This window comes from Mesoplodon mirus (assembly GCF_964341445.2).
Source record: "Mesoplodon mirus genome assembly, chromosome: 19".
Classification (NCBI taxonomy): Eukaryota; Metazoa; Chordata; class Mammalia; order Artiodactyla; family Ziphiidae; genus Mesoplodon; species Mesoplodon mirus.
Genome location: NC_138995.1, coordinates 56,425,388 through 56,449,210, shown reverse-complemented (window position 1 = coordinate 56,449,210; position 23,823 = coordinate 56,425,388). Strand labels below are relative to the sequence as shown.

Genomic DNA, 23,823 nt, shown 5'->3' with positions numbered 1-23,823 from the left:
AGCGACCATGGCTCACGGGCCCAGACGCTCCGCGGCATCCGGGATCTTCCCGGACCGGGGCACGAACCCTCGTCCCCTGCATTGGCAGGCAGACTCTCAACCACTGCGCCACCAGGGAAGCCCCTCTCTGTCTCTTTCTTCATCGCTGGTTTCCCTGCCTCACCCTCACCTCCTTCCCCAGTTCCAGCTCCAGTATTTAAGGGAGTCTCTCTCTTGACCCACATTCCATTGTAAGCTGAAATGGAGGCCCAGAGCTATAGGGAGGGAAGATATGGGTGCCCCTCGGTTCAGCGGTTCAACGGACAAGCCCGGAAGACGACCCAAGCTATGGAATTTCTCAACTGCTCTCCCTGCAGGTGGGAACATCCAGCCCCCACAGGTGGCAGTGTGAACTGAAAAAGTTTGGTGAGTTCCCAGCCAGAGCTAGAGTGGCCACAGGGTTTTGGGAACAGAGCCCAGTCCTCATTCGGCCAGATGTAACTGACAACTCAACCTGCTCTCCCGGAAACTGTGGCGACCTCCACCCTCTCCCCTCTTCACTGTTCTTCTTCTTACCCAATGATCTTAGAACTGCGGGGAAATGGAGCTGCATCCTTCTCAGGAGGTACACAGTCACTTCAAAAACATTTATTAAGCACCTACTATGTTCCAGGCATTGTTCTAGACATTGGGCAACAAAAGACACAACAAATATCTCTATCCTGAGGGGCTTACACCCTACTGGGGGAAATTGACAATAAGCAGGATAAATAAATTATACAATACACTAGATGATAATACATGTCATGAAGAAAAAAGAGACAGAGACAGGAAATAGAAAGTGCTGGAATGGAGGGACACTGCAATTTTCAATACGGTGAATGTAAAGGCTTTATGGAAAACATGACATGTGAGTAAAGACCTGAAGGAGAGGTGGGAGTGGGCATGTAGATATCTGGGGAAAGAGCATTCCAGGCAGAGGGAACGGCAAGTGCAAAGGCCCTGGAGTGGGATGTATCAATACCTGGAATACGTGTGGGATAGCACAGAGGCAAGAGTGGCTGGGACAGAGTGAGCAAGGGGGGGGGGTGGGAGGAAATGACGTCAGAGGGGAGACAAAGGGGGCCATATTATTTAAGGTCTTGGGGGCCACTGTGAGACTTTGACTCCTAGTGAGAAGGAAGCCACAGGAAGGTTCTGACCAGAGGGATGTGAGCTGACTCAGGTTTTAACAGGATCCCTCTGGCCATCATGTGGGAAACAGTCTGTAGGGGATGGGGCTAGGAGAGTGAAATAAACAGGAGGAGCCCAGTGAGAAGGTGACTGCAGTAGTCCAAGTAGAAGATGATGGTGGCTGGACCAGATAGTGGCTCTGGAGATGGAGAGGAATAGTTGGATACTGACAGAATTTGAAAGTAGCACTGGCAACAGTTGCTGGTAGCCTGGATGTGAGAAGTGAGAGAAAAAGAAGTCAGGGATGACTCTAAGTCACATAAAGCTCTTAGGACTGGAGTTTGGTTCCAATTAGGATTAGAAATTAAGAATCAGGCTAAGATTAAGGATCAGTAGCAATCATTATGGGTGGAGTTTGGTTTGAGGTTGAAAACAGGGTTAAGATTCTGGCAAAGATGACAACCAGCCCTGGTGTATGGGTTATGACCATAGTTGGGGTTAGGATTAAGTATGTAGGATAAGGGTAAAGATGAAGTATAGAGTTAAGACACTGCTTATAGCAAGAATCACAGTCAAAGCTAGGATTATGGCTAAGATTAGGGCTTGGTTTGGATCTAGGACTGAACTGGGGTTAAAGAGAAACTCAGAGACAGAGAGAAGTGATCAGAGAGCAGAGAGAATGGGGGGGAGAACTCAGAGAGACTAGGAGACAGAGACCTAGAAAGAGTAGGGGACAAAGATCCAGGGAGAGGGAGGACAGAAACAAAGAAGGGGAAATGGAGATCTAGAGAGATGGGAGACAGAGACCAAGACGGAAGCCTAGAGACTAGAGAGGAGTGGACAGAGAACCAGAGAGAAAGGGACAGAGACCTTGAGAGGGAGTGAGTAGAGAACCAGAGACAGCAGGAGACTGAGATCCAGAGAAAGAAGAGAACAAAGATGGCGGAGGGGGGGCAGAGAATCAGAGGGAGGGGGAGATGGGGGAGAAAATAGATACCCAGAAGGGTAGAGGATAGAGACCCAGAGAGAAAGAACCAAAAACAGAGAAATTCAGGGAGGAGTGGTGAGAGGTGGAGCCCAGAAGTCCTCTCCTCACCCTCACCTAAGCCAGCTTCTCCTCCCTTTTTACTTACTGAGGTGTGACCCTCCCCCTCAACACACACACACACACACACACACACACACACACACACACACACACACTGGGTGGTTCTGAGTAATATCTATATGTAGTTCATTTGTTGATTTTAATAGATGAATTGTCATTTTCTCTTTATTTTCCTTTTTTTCTTTTTAAGTTTTGTATCTTAGAGGCAAGGAAAGGGAGCCTCTCCAATCCTGACCACTCCTTTTTAAAAACAAACAAAAAAACCTTAACCCTTTCCTCTCTTGCTATGGATCTCAGAGATTGGGTAGAATTTTGAGGATGAATGTAGCAGACAAGTGTCCTTTGGTGAGGGGTATCTGCACATCCCCAGATGCCTGCAGCTCTTTTCTCCCCACCGGAAGGTTGATCCCCAAGATGTTTTTGAAAGATCACTTACGGACAAGGAGGTGTGGGTGGGCAGATGTCTGTGAGTCTCATGACCTTCAAGGCCTCTGCCTACACCCCTCCAAGGCCCCGAGATTCATGTGGCTCTAGGAAAGGATGTACCTCGCCCACTCCCCACGGCAGCGCCTTTCCAGGGGCAAATAAAGTCTCCAGGACCGACACTCATCCAAAATAGTGATTACTCAAGGTCTAGGGCATTGAGGGGGCTGCGGGGGGCTTCGGGCACCTAGAACCTAGTGGACAGGGGACGGTGATAGACCGGGCGGGGAGGAGGCATGGTGTTCTGTGGGGCGATTTGGGCTGACCCAGACCTGGAATTGACAGGGAAGCGTGACTTAAGGACTTTATGTCTGGGATTGGAGGAGCGATTGGGGGCGTGGTCAAGGGGCTGTGGGCGTGGTTAGAGAACGCGGGGCTTCGGGACGAGGGAGGTAGCTGACTTTTTTTTTTTTTTTTTTTTTTTTGCGGTACGCGGGCCTCTCACCGCCGTGGCGTCTCCCGTTGCGGAACACAGGCTCCGGACGCACAGGCCCAGCGTCCATGGCTCACGGGCCCAGCCTCTCCGCGGCACGTGGGATCCTCCCGGACCGGGGCACGAACCCCGTGTCCCCTGCATCGGCAGGCGGACCCTCAACCACTGCGCCAGCAGGGAGGCCCGGTAGCTGACTTCTTTAGCCCTGGGATTGGAGGGTTGGGGAGGGGGCGTGATTCCGGACCAGTGCCCAGTTCGTACTAGGGTCGGAGAGTGGATGCGGAGAATTAATCCTGTAACTAGTCCTGGAGTGGAATATCCAGAAAGTATCAATGTGGCACTTCCGACCGCTCAGGAATACACAGGATGGCAAACATAGTAACATCCAATGGACAGGAAATGAAGCTTAGGGAGTATCACCCAGCACACACTGCAGAATGACACACTGAATCAAATAGGCTGCCCTTGATGAACCACAGGCTGGGCCCTATGCCTGACACCTGACAAGCACCATCTCCTTGAATAATCACGTGGCCATGTGAAGCAGAAATTGTGATTATCTCCATTTTACAGAAAAGGAGGCACAGAGACGCTAAGTAACTTGCCCAAAGTCGCCCAGCTAGTGAGACATGAGGTTGGAGTTGAAGCCATGCAACCTCCTTCCCAAGCCAATGCTTTGATATACTAAGACTCAGATACTCCCACGGACCCCAGGAGCAGAGTGAAGGTAACAAGCAACAGATGCACACGATGCACGCCCTGACTGCATGATCCTCCCTCGTGCCCACGTTGCCAACTGTGGGACCCCAACCAAGCCACCCTCGCCCCAAGCCTGGGGTCCTCACCTAACCCAACAGTGACAGCCTCTGCTTTGCCCAGCTTTCCTGGCAGAGCTGGAGTCAAATAACCGACCAGAATTTTTGACTGGGCTTGAGACCCCTGGGAAGACCCTGGTTGGATTTTAGGGCATCCTTGACCCCTGAGATTGAGTTAACTTGGAGGGAGTTCTGGCCCAATGGCTAAAACCAGAGACTCCAGGTTTGTCACCCTTCCTTTGTCACTGACTACCTATGTGGTCATGGGAAAGGCAGTTATCCTCTCTGGTTCTCATTTTCCCATCTGGATAATGAGGATCACCAAGCACCTTCCCAAGACCTTTCTCCCTGGGTTGCTGTGAACACTGAGTTACCTGCTTATAAAGCATTCAGAACAAAGTGTGGCACACACTAAATGCTCTGTAGATGCTAGTTATTGTAACTAGCTGTGAGTCTCCGTTTACCTGTGTGAGGGGGACGGCGTAGACCAAACCACACAGTCTGCACCTGAGTGTTCCGTGAACCCCCTGAAATCGCACACAGAATTGCACGTGTTTCCATACAGCTTTTCTCAGATTCCCCAATGGTGAGAGAAGCACAGAGAAAGACAGAGACAAAGACACGCCCCTTTCTAAGCATGTTGAAAGGGACCTCGGATCACATCACTCTCTGCTTACAACCCCCATCCCCACCCCAGTGGCTTCCCATGTGAAGTCCTTGCTACCCACGTGGTCTGCAAGGTCCCATCCCGCCCGCCAGCCCATCAGCCTGATCTAGAGGGGACCCAGCCTCAGCCTCACTTGCTCTCCTTGACCCCTCCCCCCGTCCCACCACCAGCCCTCTCTCTGCTCATCAAATACACCATATTTTGTGTAGTCTCAGGGACCTATTGTATCTGCTTTTCCCCTTTTTTCTGACTCAAAAGCACGGGCATATTGACACTCCTAACATCTTACCTAAAATAGCCACACACCGCACTTCACCCCACCCCAGAGTCTCTTTAACAAATACTCTGGGGCTTCCCTGGTGGCGCAGTGGTTGAGAGTCCGCCTGCCGATGCAGGGGACACGGGTTCGTGCCCCGGTCTGGGAGGATCCCACATGCCGCGGAGCGGCTGGGCCTGTGAGCCATGGCCGCTGAGCGGGCGCGTCCGGAGCCTGTGCTCCACAGCGGGAGAGGCCACAGCAGTGAGAAGCCCACGTACCACAAAAAAAAAAAAAAAAAAAAAAAAAAAAATACTCTGTTTTACAGTCTTTATAGCACTTAATGTTATTCATTCATTCATTCATTTCAACATGTTTTTATTGAGCGTATGTGCCAGGTGCTGTTCTAGGCACATATGCAGCAGTAAACAAGACAAATCCCCTGCCTTCACCCAGTTGACATTCGGAACCTCCTAACAATTGGTTTATTTGCTGGTCTGTTGTCTTCCTCCCTCCACCTCACCCCCAGCTAAAAGGTTGCTTGGTGAGAAGGAGGGGCATTTCTGTCTCGTCTCTAATGGTAGGCACTTTTTAAAATGTTAAAATGTATCCTAAGCAGGATCTTCACATAATCTTGAAGTGTTATCCCAGCAATCACTTGGTAATTACAAAGGGGAGAGGGAGCGTACACAGCGGTGAGGTCTGGTACACGCCACCTAAACCAAGGGACAGAACTCAGTATTGCCCATGACAGGCCATTCTGATGTCCTGTGCCCCCCATGTGACATCCATCCTAGCACAGAAGGATGGGACAGCACCTATGCACTATGATTGCCCCAGATGCTTGCATCTAATCATGAGGAAATATCAGACAAACCCAAATTGAAGGACATTCTACCAAACACCTGGCCTTCTTGAAAAAAAAAAATCAGTATCACGAAAGAAAAAAAGGTAGGGGATTGTTGTCGATTAAAAGAGACTGAAGAGGGGCTTCCCTGGTGGCGCAGTGGTTAAGAATCCACCTGTCAATGCAGGGGACACGGTTCAAACCCTGGTCCTGGGAGATCCCACATGCTGCAGAGCAACTAAGCCCGTGCGCCACAACTACTGAAGCCTCCGCGCCTAAAGCCCAGGCTCCGCAACAAGAGAAGCCACCGCAATGAGTAGCCCCCGCTTGCCGCAGCTAGAGAAAGCCCGCAAGAAGCAACGAAGACCCAATGCAGCCAAAAATAAATAAATAATTACATAATTAAAAAATTAAAAAAAGACTGAAGAGATATAACTAAATGCAGCACGGATCCTACACTAGATCCTGGATTTAAAGGGGGAAAAAAACACTGCTATATTATTGGAAGGTTGGAATGATTAGGCAATTTTGAACATGTATATTTGATGATAGTAGTCCGTCTATGTGAAGTTCCCTAAACTGGATCATTGTGCTGTGGTTGTTTAAGAGAATGCACCTCTTATTAGGGGGTGTGCACATGCTGAAGCATGTACAGGAGTGTCATGATGTCTGGAACTAACTCTCAAAAAAAAAATCAACCAAAATATATATATATATAATTACATTATATTATATATAATATTATATGTAAAACATATTACATATAAAATTTACACACACACACTTGTGAGAGAGAGGAAGCAATGCGGCAAGTGTTTAAAACTGATGCCTCGAGGAATTCCCTGGCGGTCCAGTGGTTAGGACTCTGCGCTCTCACTGCCGAGGGCCTGGGTTCAATCCCTGGTCCCGGAATTAAGATCCCACAAGCCGCACGGTGCGGCCAAAAAAAAAAAAGTTAAAAAAAAATTGATGCCTCAGTTCATACTGTATGGGGTTTCATTATACTAGGTTGCAACTCTTCTGTGAGTTTGAAAATTTTCAAATTAAAAAGTTGAGGGAGGGAGAATGAATCAAGGACGCTAACTCCGTAAAGGTAGGCTATGGTTGTGCTTCAGGGCATCTGTATGCAAAGTTGTAGGTGGGGGGGTGGATTTTCCTGGGAGGGTGGGGTGCCCATAGCTTTCAGCAGATTCTCGGTGAAGCCTAAGACCCAGGAAGGTACCACAGAAAGCAGACAGGAGACTCTCCATATATGGAGGGTATCTCACTGGGGAGCACAGACTTTTGACACGGTGGTCAAAAGGATCCCCTGAGGGTGTCCACAAATATCTTGGGTGTCCACGAATACTTCAGGGAAGCAGATCTACAGATTGCAAGAAAATTCTGCACTTTCAAATGCTATACCAACTCCTGGTCCATACAAGTACTGTCCCAAGTGTGGGCGTGCAAGATGGCCAAGCAGGAGGCCAGAAGGAAATATTAGAACCTGTTTCTACTGTTGATTTTTATCTGGTTCTTTTTCATTTTAATTGGATTTTTCAGGTGGTGTAGATTTATAATGTACATTAAAACATCAGTACAGGAAGAAATATATATATTATATACATATAAAGTTTGTAAATAAACCTACCTAGTGGTACATTCATGAAAAAAAATTCACTGAATAATTTCACTCTTTGCAGCCAAAAATTAACAAAATAAAAAATGAATAAAAGAATGGCCACGTGTCAACAAGAGTGGGAGCTGTGTGATGAGTAGATGAGGGTGGATGTATTAATCTGCTCAGGTGGCCATAACAAAATACCATAGACTGGGTGGCTTAAAAAACAGAAATAAATTTTCTCACAGTTCTGGAGACTAGAAGTCCAAGATCAGGGTTCCAGCTGATTTAGTTTCTTTCACGTGGCCTTTCCTCTGTGCTGGTGGAAAGAGAGGTCGGTTTAGTGTCTCTTCCTCTTACGTGGACATCGAATCCATCAGATGAGACCCCAATCCTATGAGGTCATTTAACCCTAATCATCTCTGCAAAGGCCCCATCTCCAAATACCACCCCATTGGCGGGCATAGGGGTGGGAGGGGTGGAGCTGGGGTAGACACAATTCAGTCCATAACAGTGTGTGTTTGAAATTTTCCGTAATAAAAAGTTCTTAAGGAGAACTCTCAATGTGCGTCAGAATCACCCAGAGTGCTGGTTAAAAATGCAGATTTTTTTTATAATTCATCTGATGGCCTTTTATTTTTCTATTATTAGAAAAGTGCCATGAGTTCACTGTACACATTTCAATCAAACCGAAATATAGAACGTGGAACATACACGTTCACTAAGAATTCTATTTCTAGACTACCACCATTTGCAGTTACATTAAAGATGGGAATATTTTAAGACTCATCCTCGGAAACATCTGCTTCTCTGGTGTGGGACACAGAAGGCTGTATTTTTAACAAGGTCCCAAGCTCCTTCTTACGGTCCGTGGACCACCATCATCGTACTCCACTCCCAGTCTTGGAGAAACAGTGCCAAGGATTGAGGTCCAGGAATTAGGATGCAACCCAGTCCTGCTGAGAGCAGGAGGTTGGCAGACTCTGGGGGAGGGGGTCCCAGGCTTGCTTCATGGAAACCTCCACTCTGTTATACCAAACACATCTCAGGCCTCCTAACATTTCATCCACAAATATTCCGGGATGTGTCTTTTAAAAATAAGAGTTTTTTTGTTTTTGGGGGTTTTTTTGGCTGCACCATGTGGGATGTGAGATCTTAGTTCCCCAACCAGGGATCAACCAGGGAGCCACCAGGGATCGAACTGGAGTCCCCTGCATTGGAAGCACTGAGTCTTAACCACTGGACTGCCAGGGAAGTCCCATAAAATAATGGCTTTTTAGGGCTTCCCTGGTGGCGTAGTGGTTGGGAGTCTGCCTGCCGATGCAGGGGACACGGGTTCGGGCCCTGGTCTGGGAGGATCCCGCGTGCCGCGGACCGACTGGGCCCATGAGCCACGGCTACTGAGCCTGCGCGTCTGGAGCCTGTGCTCTGCAGCGGGAGAGGCTGCGATTGTGAGAGGCCCACACACTGTGATGAAGAGTGGCCCCCGCCCGCCGTAACTAGAGAAAGCCCTCGCACAGAAATGAAGACCCAACACAGCCAAAAATAAATAAATAAATATTAAAAAGAAGAAAAAAAATGGCTTTTTAAAACAACAAGGTCCTCCTGTATAGCACAGGGAACTATATTCAATGTCCTGTGATAAACCTAATGGAAAAGAAGATGAGAAAGAATGTATAGGGCTTCCCTGGTGGTGCAGTGGTTGAGAGTCCGCCTGCCGATGCAGGTGACACGGGTTCGTGCCCCGGTCTGGGAAGATCCCACATGCCACGGAGTGGCTTGGCCCATGAGCCATGGCCATTGAGCCTGCGTGTCCGGAGCCTGTGCTCCGCAATGGGAGAGGCCACAACAGTGAGAGGCCCACATACCGCAAAAAAAAAAAAAAAAAAATGTATATATATATGTATAACTGAATCACTTTGCTGTACAGTAGAAATTAACACAACACTGTAAATCAACTATACTTCAATAAAATAAATTTTCTTAAAAATTTAAAAATAAAAACAAGGGCTTTTAAAAACATTGCTATAATACAATGATCACACCTGACTTTTTTTTAGAATAATTTCTACTCTCACTTGATAAAACTAATATGATACCTGGTGTGTTTGAACATAGGAGAGGTCTTTTTACTCTTATAGTGAAGAGTTTGGGGTTGACTCCATGGTGGAAAACTAAACCAATCACATAAATGGCAATTATTCAATCTCATGAAAATAAAATGTTATCTCAGAAAAGAAATATAATCATAGCATACGCTAAGGTTCAGCTGAGGACAGGATTTTACTTAGTCGTCATAATATAGACGTGAATATTGATCTCATGGTCAATTGGGAGGTGATTCTGCAGTGAGGAAGGGGAGAGGAAGTGCATTTGTGAAGTGGTGTGTATGAAGAAACCTCAATCTTTACCTTCCATAGTGGAAGTCAATTGATAATGTGAAATAGAAAAATAAGAAGTAGCAATTTATTTATTTATTTTTATTTCATATTGGAATATAGTTGATTTACAGTGTTGTGTTTGTTTCAGGTGTAAAGCAAAGTGATTTAGTTATACATATTCATATGTCTATTCCTTTTCAGATTCTTTTCCCATATAGGTTATTACAGAATATTGAGTATAGTTCCTTGTGCTATAGATTAGATCCTTGTTGATTATCTATTTTATATACAGTAGTGTGTATATGTTAATCCTAACCTCCTAATTTATCCCTGCCCCCGACCTTTTCCCTTTGGTAACCATAAATTTGTTTTCTTAGTCTGTGAGTCAGTTTCTGTTTTGTAAATAAGTTCATTTCTTTAGATTCCACATATAAGTGATATCATATGACATTTGTCTTTCTCTGTCTAATTTCACTTAGTATGATCATCTCTAGGTTCATCCATGTTGCTGCAAATGGCATTTCAGTTTTTTATGGCTGAGTAATATTCCATTGTATATATGTACCACATCTTCTTTTTCCACTCATCTGTTGATGGACGTTTAGGCTCCTTCCATGTCTTGACTATTGTAAATACTGCTGCAATGGACTTCAGGGTGCATGTATCTTTTCGAATTATGGTTTTCTCCAGATAGAGGCCCAGGAGTGGTATTGCTGAATCATAGGGTAGTTCTATTTTTAGTTTTTTAAGGAACCTCCATACTGTTCTCCATAGAAGTAGCAATTTAAACATGTTACCTAGAATCCTGAGGGTAAAATACCCAGAGAAACATGGCTGCTGAGCCTGCGCGTCCGGAGCCTGTGCTCCGCAACGGGAGAGGCCACAGCAGTGAAAGGCCGCGTCCCGCAAAAAAAAAAAAAAAAGTGGATCTGGAGGGACAAACAGGAGCTTCCTACAGCAGGGAACTGAGGGACAGAAACATCAGTATGTCAAATTTCCATACGTAATTAAAAGGGAGAACAGTGATAGCTAGGCTCTTGGTTCCTTGGAACCTCTTCCCAGCTGACCCCCCCATCTCCGCCCAGCCCCTCCTCAGGTGTTCCTCCCCACCATCCCTACTCCACCTTCTAAAATGCTTCCCTCAGGGATGCCTGGAAATAGCAAAGGACCAGAGAATACAAATGACTCATCAACAGAAAAAAAGATAGCTCAGAACACCAGTAGAATCTCTAGGAAAGCTTTTAACCTGGAGAAGTTATGGCCTGGCCATCTTTTTTTTAAATTGAAATATAGTTGACATACAGTATTGTGTTAGTTTCAGGTGTACTACATCATGATGTGACATTTGCATACGTTATGAAATGATCACCATCTAAGTCTAGTAACCATTGGTCCCCATATAAAGTTATTACAATATTATTGACCACGTTCCTTATGCTGTATATTACATCCCCGTGACTTATTTATTATACAACTGGAAGTTTGTACCTCTTAATCTCCTTCACCTGTTTTGCCGCCACTCACCCCCTGGGCTGGCCATCTTCTTAGAGGGAATATGTTCGGATAATTGGAAAGTTTAACGTAATGCATTGGGTAATGGCTGGCTGAACTATTCACAGCACCCGTCCCACTGAGCACAATGGAAATGTTGGAAATTTTTTTTAATCTCAAAAACACTATGGAGAAACAGTTTGACAGTTTCTTATAACACTAAACAGGCCATTACCACATGACCTGGCAACTGCACTATGGGAATTACCCAAAGAAATGAAAATAAATGTTCACACATAAAATTGGTACATGAATATTCACAAGAGCTTTATTCAAAGAGCCAAAAACTGAAAACAATTCAGATGTTTTTCAATAAGTGAATGGTTAAATCGACTATGGTACACCCACACTATGGACCGCAACTCAGCAATAAAAAGAATGAAGTGTTGGCATGTACAACAACTTGGGTGAATTTCCAGAGAATTCTGCTGCATGAAAAAAAGCCAATCCCAAAAGGTTAAGTGCAGTATTATTCTATTTCTGTAACATTCTTGAAATGACAAAAATCATAGAAATGGAGAATAGAATATGTTGCCAGGGTACAAGGAGAGCGTAGGAGCCAGGAAGGAAGTGAGTGTGTCTATAAAAGGGTAACACAAGTGATGCTTGGGGTGATGGAAATGTTCTGTGTCTTGACTGTGGTGGTACGTAAACAAACCTACATGTTACAAAATTGCATACAAGTAAACACATACACACACAAGTTCACAGGGCAAAAGCTAAACAAGATCAATGGATTGTATAAACGTCTACATCCTGGTTGTGGTATTGTATTATTATTTTGTAGGATATTATCATTTAGGGAAACTGCGTTAAGAGTACACAGGATTGGGGCTTCCTTGGTGGCGCAGTGGTTAAAAATCCGCCTGCCAATGCAGGGGACACAGGTTCAAGCCCTGGTCCAGGAAGATCCCACATACTGCAGAGCAACTAAGCCTGTGTGCCACAACTACTGAAGCCCGTGAGCCACAACTACTGAAGCCCACGCACCTAGAGCCCGTGTTCCACAACAAGAGAAGCCACCGCAATGAGAAGCCCGCGGGCACTCCAACAAACAGTAGCCCCTGCTCGCGGAAACTAGAGAAAGCCCGCGCACAACAATGAAGACCCAATGCAGCCAAAAATAAACAAATTTATTTTTTTAAAAAAAGAGTATACAGGATCTCTATTCTTTCTTATGACTGGATGTGACTCTACAGTGGTCTCAAAATGAAAAATTTAATTTTCCAAAAAACATTGATGAGATGAAAACACAGAGGGGATAAAAGCCTGCAGAGTTTCCAATATAAACAGAGAGGCAAGCATATGATGCAGCAATCCCACTCCTGCGCATATATCCAGAGAAAACCGTAATTCAAAAAGATACATGTAGGGCCTCCCTGGTGGCGCAGTGGTTGAGAGTCCGCCTGCCGATGCAGGGGATACGGGTTCGTGCCCCGGTCTGGGAGGATCCCATATGCCGCGGAGCGGCTGGGCCCGTGAGCCATGGCCGCTGGGCCTGCGCATCCGGAGCCTGTGCTCCGCAACGGGAGAGGCCACAACAGTGAGAGGCCCGCATACCGCAAAAAGAAAAAAAAAAAAAAAAAAAAAAAAAAAGATACATGTACCCCAATGTTCATAGCAGCACTATTTACAATAGCCAAGACATGGAAACAACCTAAATGTCCATCAACAGACATTTAGGTTGTTTCCATATCATGGGTATGCAATATCAATATAACATCATGGGACATGTTAACCTTGATCACCTGGTTAAGGTGATGTCTGCCAAGTCACTCCACTCTAAATTTACTATTTTGGGGGACTTCCCTAGTGGCACAGTGGTTAAGACTCCGTGCTCCCAATGCAGGGGGCCCAGGTTCGATCCCTGGTCAGGAAACTAGATCCCACCTGCATGCTGCAAATAAGAGTTCGCATGCCACAACTAAGAGTTCACATGCCACAGCTAAGGAGCCTGCCTGCTGCAACTAAGACCCAGTGCAACCAAATAAATAAATAAAATAAATATTTTAAAAATAATAATAAAAAATAAAGTTACTATTTTTCCTCTTTCCACACTCTATCCTTGTAAGTCTTAAAAAAAACTGAAATAATAATCTGACTTAACAAAAAAATATATATATTTTAATATAAACCTTTACCAAAAATCTAGAATGCTGAAAAGCTGTGTTGCAATCACCACTAGAGTTCCCATATACCTCCTCTCCTCCAGTTTCCCCCATTTCCATCCTGGTCTATTTAATTTTGCTCTGTCTGGAAGTTCTGGGTGGTTGCAGTGAATGAGAAAGCGGTTCAAGACAAGGCTGGAGAAAAACTGGGCAACTACTCCTCAGAGTAAGACAGGTAGTGTTGTATAAGAGAGAGAGCCCTTGGCTGGGACAGGCCCCCATCCCTGCCCTCCCCAATTCTGCTCTAGTTTTGGTCTCATTCATTTATCCCCCCAAATCTCCCTTTGTGCCCAGCCCCTGTATAGGACAGTGTTGGGGACACAGCTGTGATCAAGACACTCCTGGCCCTCCCCTCATGGGGCTTCCAGTCCTGTGGAGAAGACAGACCTGTCCCCAGACAGACACGCCTCAGAGTGGGCAGAGGTGGGATGGGGGAAGTACTGGGGGCTGCAGGAGCCCAGAGGGGTCATCTGACCCAGCGGGGGGTCTCGGAGGGCTTCTTGGGAGAGGGAATGTTGGAGCTGAGATTTGAAGGAGCAGTAGGTGTTACCGGGTAGAAATGTTTCAAGCAGAGAGAGTAGTATATGCAATAGCCCAGAATGGAGAGGAAGCCTAGAGTGTTTTCTAAATCTCACGGGACTTCCCTGGCGGTCCAGTGGTTGACTCCTTGCTTACACTGCAGAGGGTGCTCCTTCGATCCCTCGTCGGGGAACTAAGATCCTGCAGCGCAGCCAAAACAAAAAGAGTTCAGGGCTTCCCTGGTGGCGCAGTGGTTGAGAGTCCGCCTGCCGATTCAAGGGACATGGGTTCGTGCCCCGGTCCGGGAAGATCCCACATGCCGCGGAGCAGCTGGGCCAGTGAGCCATAGCCGCTGAGCCTGCGCGTCCAGAGACTGTGCTCCGCAAAGGGAGAGGCCGCAACAGTGAGAGGCCCGCGTACCGCAAAAAAAAAAAAAAAAAAAAAAGAGCTCAGATATAACCATGGCGAATGAACCTTCCTTGGCTCCCAGTGGCCTTATTAGCACAAAGTCCAAAGTCCTCTGGTTGGTGTTCATGCATTCATTCAACAAACATTTGCCTACTCTGTGCTCTCTGATGGTTGAGTGGGAGTTACCAGGCCTTATACTTGGGGACACATGGCTGACTCCTGAGAAAGCCCAGACCTTGGTACATCAGAATCACAGGTGTGTGTGTGTGTGTGTGTGTGTGTGTGCGCGCGCGCGCGCGCATCCTCCAGGAGGGGATATGTGGGACTGTTCCAGACCAGCGATGATAGACAGACAGACTTGGGCTCTCTTTGGACTCTGCCATCCTGGACACATTGATCTTCCATCTCTGAGCCTCAGTTTCTTCCGCTGCAAAATGGGCTTAATAGTAGAACCACTGCACAGAGTTTTATTCAAATGCACATGTAATCCTAGAGCCCAACCTTCCTCAGAAGCCACTGTTAGATCTTGAATCAAATCATGTCACTCCTGTGCTCAGAACCCTCCCATGGCTCCCACCTCATTCAGAGCACAAGCCCAAGTCCTTGCAGTAGCCCATGGGGTCCTGTATTACCTCTCACCTCCATTATCTCCCACTCTCCCTCTCAATCTACCCAAGCCACGATGTTCATTGAACACAGCAGTCACGCTCTGACCTCAGGGTCTTTGCACTGGCTGTTCCTTCAGTCTGAGACACTCTTCCCCCGTATATCTACAAGGGCTCCCTCTCTTACCACCTTTAAGACTCTTCTCAAATGTCACCTTCTCCAAGAGGGCTTCCCTGACCACTCTTTTTTTTTTTTTTTTAAATTTTTGGCTGCACCACGCAGCATGCAAGATCTTAGTTCCCCAGCCAAGGATGCAATCTGCACCCCCTGCAGTGGAAGCACAGAGTCTTAACCACCGGACTGCCAGGGAAATCCCCCTGATCACTTTTATCTCCCTACCCCCTTTATTTTTTCTCTATAGCACACAGCCTTACCTGAGATATATTTCACTTTTCTCTCTTATTTGTTATCTATATAAAATTTCAGCTCTGTAAAGGCAGGGATTTTTGTATTTTTTGGTCATTGCTGTATCTTTGGCACCTAGAACAGGGCCAGACACATGTTAGGTATTGCATAAATAGTTACTGAATGAATGAGCAAATATTCCTCTACTGGGGCCTGCACAGTCTCCTTCCCCCTGCCTAGCACTCGTCAATGAATCTTTAACGAGGCAATAAAACTAAAAATAATGGCTAAAGCTCACTGTGTACCTGTTCTAATGCCTTCACCTGTGTTCTCAGCTGCCATCTTCAAAACAGCCCCAGAGCAGGGGATCTTCAATGATCTCCCTTTTTGTGAAATGGAGGAAACAGAAGCCCAGAGAGGTGACATCACTTGCTAAAAGCCACATCTCTGTAAGTGGCAGTGCCAAGATTTGACCCAGGCCCTCTGGCCACAGCAGCCACACACTCAACCACGTTATTTTCATTTTCTGCCCCTTGCTTCCACCTTTCTCTGCTGGAACCTCTGTCCCTTTCCATCCCTGGGAGTGTGAGTGTGTCCCTCTTCTCTCTCTGCAGACCTGGATTTGAGTCTAGGCTAACGGGATAACATCGATAAGAGATGTCACCTCCCTGGGCCTCGGTTTCCTGCTCTGTAAAATGGGGATATTATAACACTACTTGACAGGGTTGTTGCAAGGGTTTCATGAGGTCTCACAGGCCAGCACCCAATACATAGAGACCATGAGGACGATGACCATGACCTCCTTGGTCTCCGGGTGTCTCACTTTCCCTTGGTCTTCACCTCCCCTGTCTTGGTCTCTGCACCAGTGTGTCCCTCGGTCCCTTTGGGAGTCTCTCCCCCTCTTTCTCAGGATTTCTCTCCTCCTGACTCCCCCTAGCTCCTCCCCAGCCCTCTCTGGACCCCGCATGAGCTGTTTCTGGCAGACATGAGGGTGAGAGGGAAATTCACAAGTAAACAGAGCAGCTGTGGAGTCTGGGCAGCAGGAAGTGGTGTGGCCTTGCCGTGGGGGTGGAGGTTATGATCAAGTAAACACCAGGCTGATGAATTTCTCATCAATATCATCTTTGACTTTCCTTCAGTACACAGCAGCAACCCTGCAGAAGAAGGCTTGCCTGAGGAGGGGTGCCCTTCAGTTATTGATCCAATAAAACACCACAGGGTTGGGGGTGAGCTTGGGGGTGGGGGGAGGGTAGTCATGGCCCCAGTAACAGAGTCCTAGAAGAAAACAATTGGGGAAAAAATAAATAATAAAGAAAAAATACTGGGAATTCCCTGGCAGTCCAGTGGTTAGGACTCGGTGCTTCCACTGCAGGGGGCACGGGTTCGATCCCTGGTTGGGGAGCTAAGATCCTGCATGCCCCTAGGTGCAGCCAAAAAAAAAAAAAAAAAAAATCACAAACAAGAGAATCTGAGAGTCTCCAAACAATAGGTGCGATTGTTGAGGGGATTCTCACACTTCCAGCAGATGCCACAGCTGCAGCGACCAGCACTGACTGGGTCCCCGGGTCCCACCCTGCTGCACACAGGGGACGCATGCATCTTGAGCTGGCGGTCTCGGCTGTGACTTTATGGAAAGCACTTAGTGCAGAGGCCTCCCACACCCGTGCTGTTTCCTCCCTCCGGGAGCCTCATTCTTCCACATGGGAGAGAGCCGGGTCTCTTCTGCCTTGGAGTATGTCCATCAGTGACCGACAGATCCTCCCTGTGAAAACTGTCACTCTAATCCCCCCCATCCTTCCTGGCTTCTCACCTCATTCTCTCCCTACGCCTAGGAAGTCCCTGGCTCCCTTGCTTTCCGAGCCCTGGGTTCGAGCTCCAGCCTACCACTCACTGTCTGTACAACCTCGGACAAGACCCTCGGCCTTTCTGAGCCTCCCGTTGCTCATCTGTAAAATGGGGCTATTGCTAAACCCTACTTCACAGGGTCTGGGGAGGAAGCAAGGAGAGCCCCTGAGCATGGTGCCGGCCCAAAGGAGATGCTCAGTAAATAAGTGCCCTTAAGATTATTGCCTTAATTGTGTCTCAATTTTCATGACTAACATTGAATAATCATACCCCACAGCCAAATTGTGCTATTTGCAAACACAACTGCAGTCCGTGCCCTGGGGCACGCACCAGTGTCATCCCCTCTTGACAGATGAAAAAGCTGGGGTTAGGAGAGGTTAAATAATAAGCCCACAGCCACTCAGTGAGCAGGTGGTAAAGCCTGGCTTGAACTCGGAGCTTATCACTGAACATTTACCCACAATGCTGCCCACCATCTAAACTGTGGGGGGGAGTTGTGCTCAAGTCAACCCACTGCCCGACCCGATGATCCCAACATAATAACACAAAGGTCTGATTTACCTCTTCAGGGAGATGAACAAGCTGAAAACCTCACAGCCTACCCTATGACCACTGGTGTGTTTTCATTAATAGGTTTCCAGAAGGTACTCAGTGTGCCTGTGAATCCGGGGATCTTGGCAAGGAACCATGACTTTAAGAGACTGAAACTTGGATTCTTCCAAGGATCCTTCCCTGGATCCTTCTTGAGGCCTCATTTCCACATCTGTAAAATAAGAAAGTGAGATGAGCTGGACCAGGTGATCTGGAAGATGCTGTGTATGCATTCATTTATTAGTTCATTCTCTTGATGAGTGTTTATTGAACAGTGTAGGGCAATGGTTAAAGGCAAAGACTGAACTCAGGTAGACCCAGTTTGGAATCCCAGTTCTGCTGCCTGCCAGCTGTGTGACCATTGACAAGTCACCTAACCTCTCTGAACATCAGGGGCTGCCTTTGCAAATCAGGAATAATATTGGTACTTAACTCGAGAAAGCAATGAGGGGAATTCCCTGGTGGTCCAATGGTTAGGACTCTGCACTTTCACTGCAGGGACCAGGGTTCGATCCTTTCTTGGGGAACTAAGATTCCCGCAAGCCGTGCAGCGCGGCCATTAATAAATAAATAAATAAAAGCAATGAGGGTTAAATGACAGGAGACACATAAACGTGGGAACAGCCTTAGACCTGCCCTTACAGCCCAGAGGGAGAAACAGACCCACCCCAAGTCAGTGATGACCCAGAGTGGGCAGGGCTGGGATGGGGTCTCTGAGAGAAGGCTGACCCAGCCTGAGGGTCGGGAGGGCTTCCTGGAGGAGGAGACATTAGAGCTGAGCAGTGAAGAACATTGTAAGCACTCAAGACACAGGAATCACCCATGTGAATGATGTATTAATAGTCTGTGGACATTCTTCCTGCTAACATCTCCTGTTCTGCTCGCCTGGCCCTGTGCTGGCTGATGCTGGGGACACATCAGTGACCGAGACAGCCCTGACCCTGACCTCCTTGGGCTCACAGATTACCAGTGAGGACAGATATCAAACAAGTCATTATCCAAATCATTACTTCAGAAGGAAATTACGGAAAGCTAGAAGATCACACCGCAAGAAGACCTTTCCTCTGACATTCACAAATTCCTCCCTTTGTCATCTCCCAACCTTGAGCCCATCCACAGAGAGAATACATTCACTCTACAAGCATGTATTAAGCTCTTTCTGAAGGCAAGACATAGTGTCCGCCAAAAGGGAGTCCTCAGCAGACTTTGTTCAGACTTTGCTCCCTGACTAGACGGAAACAATGTGAGCTGATGGGCACAGCCTCACTGCCTCTATTCAATCAACAGCAACCAGAGGAGCATCCTAAAACACACTTCTCATTTGTCCCTCCCTCGCTTATACCCTTCAGTGGCTTCCTATTGCTCTGAAGGCAAAGACCAATGGGCTGATCTTGGTCTATATCACGGGTTCTTAACAAGGTGAAACCTGACACCCACTTTATCTAACATCTTAAGATGTCCCTTTAGTATTCTGAAATTAAACTCAGAGGTAATAGAGCCCACCAACACACAAATTTTATTTTCTGAAATTAATATCATGTTCTAACTGAATTACAAAGGAAAAATAAAAAGGCAACAACTTATAATCAACTAATCATCTATTTTGGTGTAGAAATGCTCAGGCATGGCTGCTCTAAAAAGCATCTCATCAGGCAGATACTAGTATCTCTGTGTAGACTCACCAAGAATGAGATAGGAATAAACTGTGTGTTGTTTGGACAATCACCACAATCAGCATTGCCTGGGGTGACGTGGCTTCTAGAAAGAGTGAGCAACTCCAGATCAAGTTCCCAACAAAATCAAGAACAGGCAGGCTGTGATGGACACAGTCTTTGCATTTCAGGAAAGGTCAGTGTATCTTAAAATATTGCAAAAACACTTAGTGTTTATACGTAAAACATAGCTGAGCTCTAGACTCAGACCATCATAAGTGGGTTTTTCTACCCACATGGGTGTCCAGTGGGACACTGGAAAGTTAAGTGTGTCCGGGACAGATCTTGGTCATATGGATGGTTGAGACATCTGGCATCCCTGGTCCCTGTCCGTTACATCTCTTCACGTGTCATCACACCTCCAACCACTGTGGCAAACCCAAAACACCCCCATCATTTCCAAAACATCTCCTGAGGGAGATCACAGTCTGATGGCATACACCCCCTGCACACTGGGCTGGCCTCATCTTGGGACCCTCACTCCGTTCTGGCTACCCCTGTCCCCTAGCTGTCCCCAGACTTCAGGCTTCCATAGTTTGTGTACCTTTTCCTGGAAGATTGTCCTGTGTGGTCTCAGCTTCCAGGCCACCTCTCCCAGACCAGCCTATGTAATCGGGTCTTTATGATCTATTGTTTTCTCATTTGCTGACTGTTTCCCTACTGGACTGGTTGTTCATGAAACAGGTACAAGATAGCTGTGGTCACTCCTGAGTTTCCAGAGCCCAATGCAAGGGGCCTCAATGATTATGTTGAGTGGTCAAGGGGACCAACTGGGGACCACAGGCGGAGGAAGAAATCCTGGAGGTGGCATGGGCAGGAGGCAAGGCTTTTACTGGGTCTGGAAGGTCAGGAAGGATCTGGGACAATGTACCAGGCCAAGGGGGAAGGGTGGGCATTCCAAGGGATTCTGTGCCATGCCGAGGTCCTCTGCTGCTTCTCAGATCACTCCCCAGTGTCTCTGGGGCCAGACCCGGGTGCAAATCCCAATTCTGCCATTTCCCTGCTGTGTGACCTTGAGTACTTTCCTTAACCTCTCTGAGCATAATATCCTTCTTTATAAGATGAAAATGATGGTGCCCACCTCCTTGAATGATTATGGGGTTCAAAGAGATCATTTTTTTTTTTTTTTTTTTTTTGTTTGTTTTTTTTTTTTTTCTTTTTGCGGTATGCGGGCCTCTCACTGTTGTGGCTTCTCCCGTTGCGGAGCACAGGCTCCGGACGCGCAGGCCCAGCGGCCATGGCTCACGGGCCCGGCCGCTCCGCGGCATATGGGATCCTCCCAGACCGGGGCACGAACCCGTATCCCCTGCATCGGCAGGCGGACTCTCAACCAGTGCGCCACCAGGGAGGCCCGAGATCATTTTTTTTTTTAATTTTATTTTATTTTATTTTTTTGCTTTATAACAAATTTAATCAGTTATACATATACATATGTTTCCATATCCCCTCCCTTTTGCGTCTCCCTCCCACCCTCCCTATCCCACCCCTCCAGGCGGTCACAAAGTACCAAGCTGATCTCCCTGTGCTATGCGGCTGCTTCCCACTAGCTATTTACCTCACGTTTGGTAGTGTATATATGTCCATGCCGCTCTTTCACTTTGTCACAGCTTACCCTTCCCCCTCCCCATATCCTCAAGTCCATTCTCTAGTAGGTCTGTGTCTTTATTCCTGTCTTACCCCTATGTTCTTCATGACATTTTTTTTTCTTAAATTCCATATATATGTGTTAGCATACAGTATTTGTCTTTCTCTTTCTGACTTACTTCACTCTGTATGACAGACTCTAGGTCTATCCACCTCATTACAAATAGCTCAATTTCATTTCTTTTTATGGCTGAGTAATATTCCATTGTATATATGTGCCACATCTTCTTTATCCATTCATCCGATGATGGACACTTAGGTTGTTTCCATCTCCGGGCTATTGTAAATAGGGCTGCTATGAACATTTTGGTACATGTCTCTTTTTGAATTATGGTTTTCTCAGGGTATATGCCCAGTAGTGGGATTGCTGGGTCATATGGTAGTTCTATTTGTAGTTTTTTAAGGAACCTCCATACCATTCTCCATAGTGGCTGTACCAATTCACATTCCCACCAGCAGTGCAAGAGTGTTCCCTTTTTTCCACACCCTCTCCAGCATTTATTGTTTCTAGATTTTTTGATGATGGCCATTCTGACTGGTGTGAGATGATATCTCATTGTAGTTTTGATTTGCATTTCTCTAATGAGTAAAGATGTTGAGCATCCTTTCATGTGTTTGTTGGCAGTCTGTATATCTTCTGTGGAGAAATGTCTATTTAGGTCTTCTGCCCATTTTTGGATTGGGTTGTTTGTTTTTTTGTTATTGAGCTGCATGAGCTGCTTATAAATTTTGGAGATTAATCCTTTGTCAGTTGCTTCATTGGCAAATATTTTCTCCCATTCTGAGGGTTGTCTTTTGGTCTTGTTTATGATTTCCTTTGCTGTGCAAAAGCTTTTAAGTTTCATTAGGTCCCATGTGTTTATTTTTGTCTTTATTTCCATTTCTCTAGGAGGTGGGTCAAAAAGGATCTTGCTGTGATTTATGTCATAGAGTGTTCTGCCTATGTTTTCCTCTAAGAGTTTGATAGTGTCTGGCCTTACATTTAGGTCTTTAATCCATTTTGAGCTTATTTTTGTGTATGGTGTTAGGGAATGATCTAATCTCATAGTTTTACATGTCCCTATCCAGTTTTCCCAGCACCACTTATTGAAGAGACTGTCCTTTCTCCACTGTACATTCCTGCCTCCTTTATCAAAGATAAGGTGACCATATGTCCATGGGTTTAACTCTGGGCTTTCTATCCTGTTCCATTGACAAAGAGATCATTTTTAAAGCTCATTCTTTTTTTTTTTTTTTTTTTTTTTTTTTTTTTTGCAGTACGTGGGCCTCTCAACTGTTGTGGCCTCTCCCATTGCAGAGCCCAGGCTCCAGACGCGCAGGCTCAGTGGCCATGGCTCCGCGGCATGTGGGACCTTCCCGGACCGGGGCACGAACCTGTGTCCCCTGCATCGGCAGGCAGACTCTCAACCACTGCGCCACCAGGGAAGCCCCAAAGAGATCATTTTTATAAAACATTGAATACCGTAGTGTGCACTCAATAGATATTTGGTGAATAAGTGGTTCTTAGTCCCAGATGTGATGAAAAATGAGGTTTTAATCCAAAAGAGGTAGGAAAGCATTTGCTTTGGAGTCATATGGCCCTGGGTTAGAGCCTCAGCTCTGCCACTTGCGTGTTATATGACTCTGGGCCACTGAGTTTTCCTCTCTGAGCTTTAGTGACTTGTCTATAAAATGGGATCATAACTGTGTTACCCACATGGAATTGTTGTGAAAATTAGATCAGATCATGAAGGTAACTGTGCAGCACAACGTCTGGCTCATAGTAAGGGGCTGTTGTTCTGACTAGGAATGGCTCTAGAGTGTATGGAGGCAGCAAACTCCCAGCCTTGGAGTAAGGGAGGATGGGGGTTGGGGGAATTTTCAGATATGGAGCTTTATTGAGTGGATAGGGAAACTGAGGCCCAGGGAGAAGGGTCTTTCCAGAGGTCACAGAGCACCTCGCAGGCCCAGCAAGGACCAGCAACAAGGGAAATGACCCCCTTCCAGATCTCCATGGGGAATTAAAGTCAGAAGGGATCAAGGGTAAGGGGTGGGCCCTTTAAATCCTAAGCTCCACCTTTGCTTTGAAGGGTCTTTGGGGCGTATAAAAGGGGGTGCAATTCCTCTCTGCTCCGGAAAACCATCTGCTGCTCCTGTCCCCGGGCCCCCAGCCCACCTCTCTCCAGCTGCCCACCACCTCCACCTGGATGCCATGCAGCTGCCACCCTTCGACATGTGGAAGGACTACTTCAACCTGAGCCAGGTGGTGTTGGCACTGATCCAGAGTCGGGGGCAAGGGCCGGAGGCCCAAGGGACCGGGGAGCCGAGACCTGGGCCCCAGCTGGAGCAGGATCAGGGGCAGGGAGGGCAGGGGGCCAGCGGGGGCCTGGCCACCCTGTGCAACTTTTGCAAGCACAATGGGGAGTCTCGCAACGTGTACTCTTCACACCAGCTGAAGACACCAGAGGGCGTGGTGATGTGTCCCATCCTGCGGCACTATGTGTGTCCCCTGTGCGGGGCCACGGGGGACGAGGCCCACACGCTCAAGTACTGCCCGCTAAACGGAGGCCAGCAGTCTCTCTACCGCCGCAGCGGGCGCAACTCGGCCGGCCGCAAAGTCAAGCGCTGAGCAGCATCAGGTGCCCACCCCCTG

At 47.0% G+C, this 23,823-nt stretch overlaps 1 protein-coding gene across 1 annotated transcript; it reads left to right on the top strand.

The window, feature by feature from the left end:
• Window positions 1-23,382: 23,382 nt before the first annotated feature.
• NANOS2 (nanos C2HC-type zinc finger 2) lies at window positions 23,383-23,799 on the top strand (the record flags this gene model as incomplete). Its single annotated transcript, XM_082607558.1, has 1 exon — window positions 23,383-23,799. The coding sequence occupies one exon, from the start codon at window positions 23,383-23,385 to the stop codon at window positions 23,797-23,799; it is 417 nt and encodes a 138-aa protein (XP_082463684.1).
• Window positions 23,800-23,823: the final 24 nt, after the last annotated feature.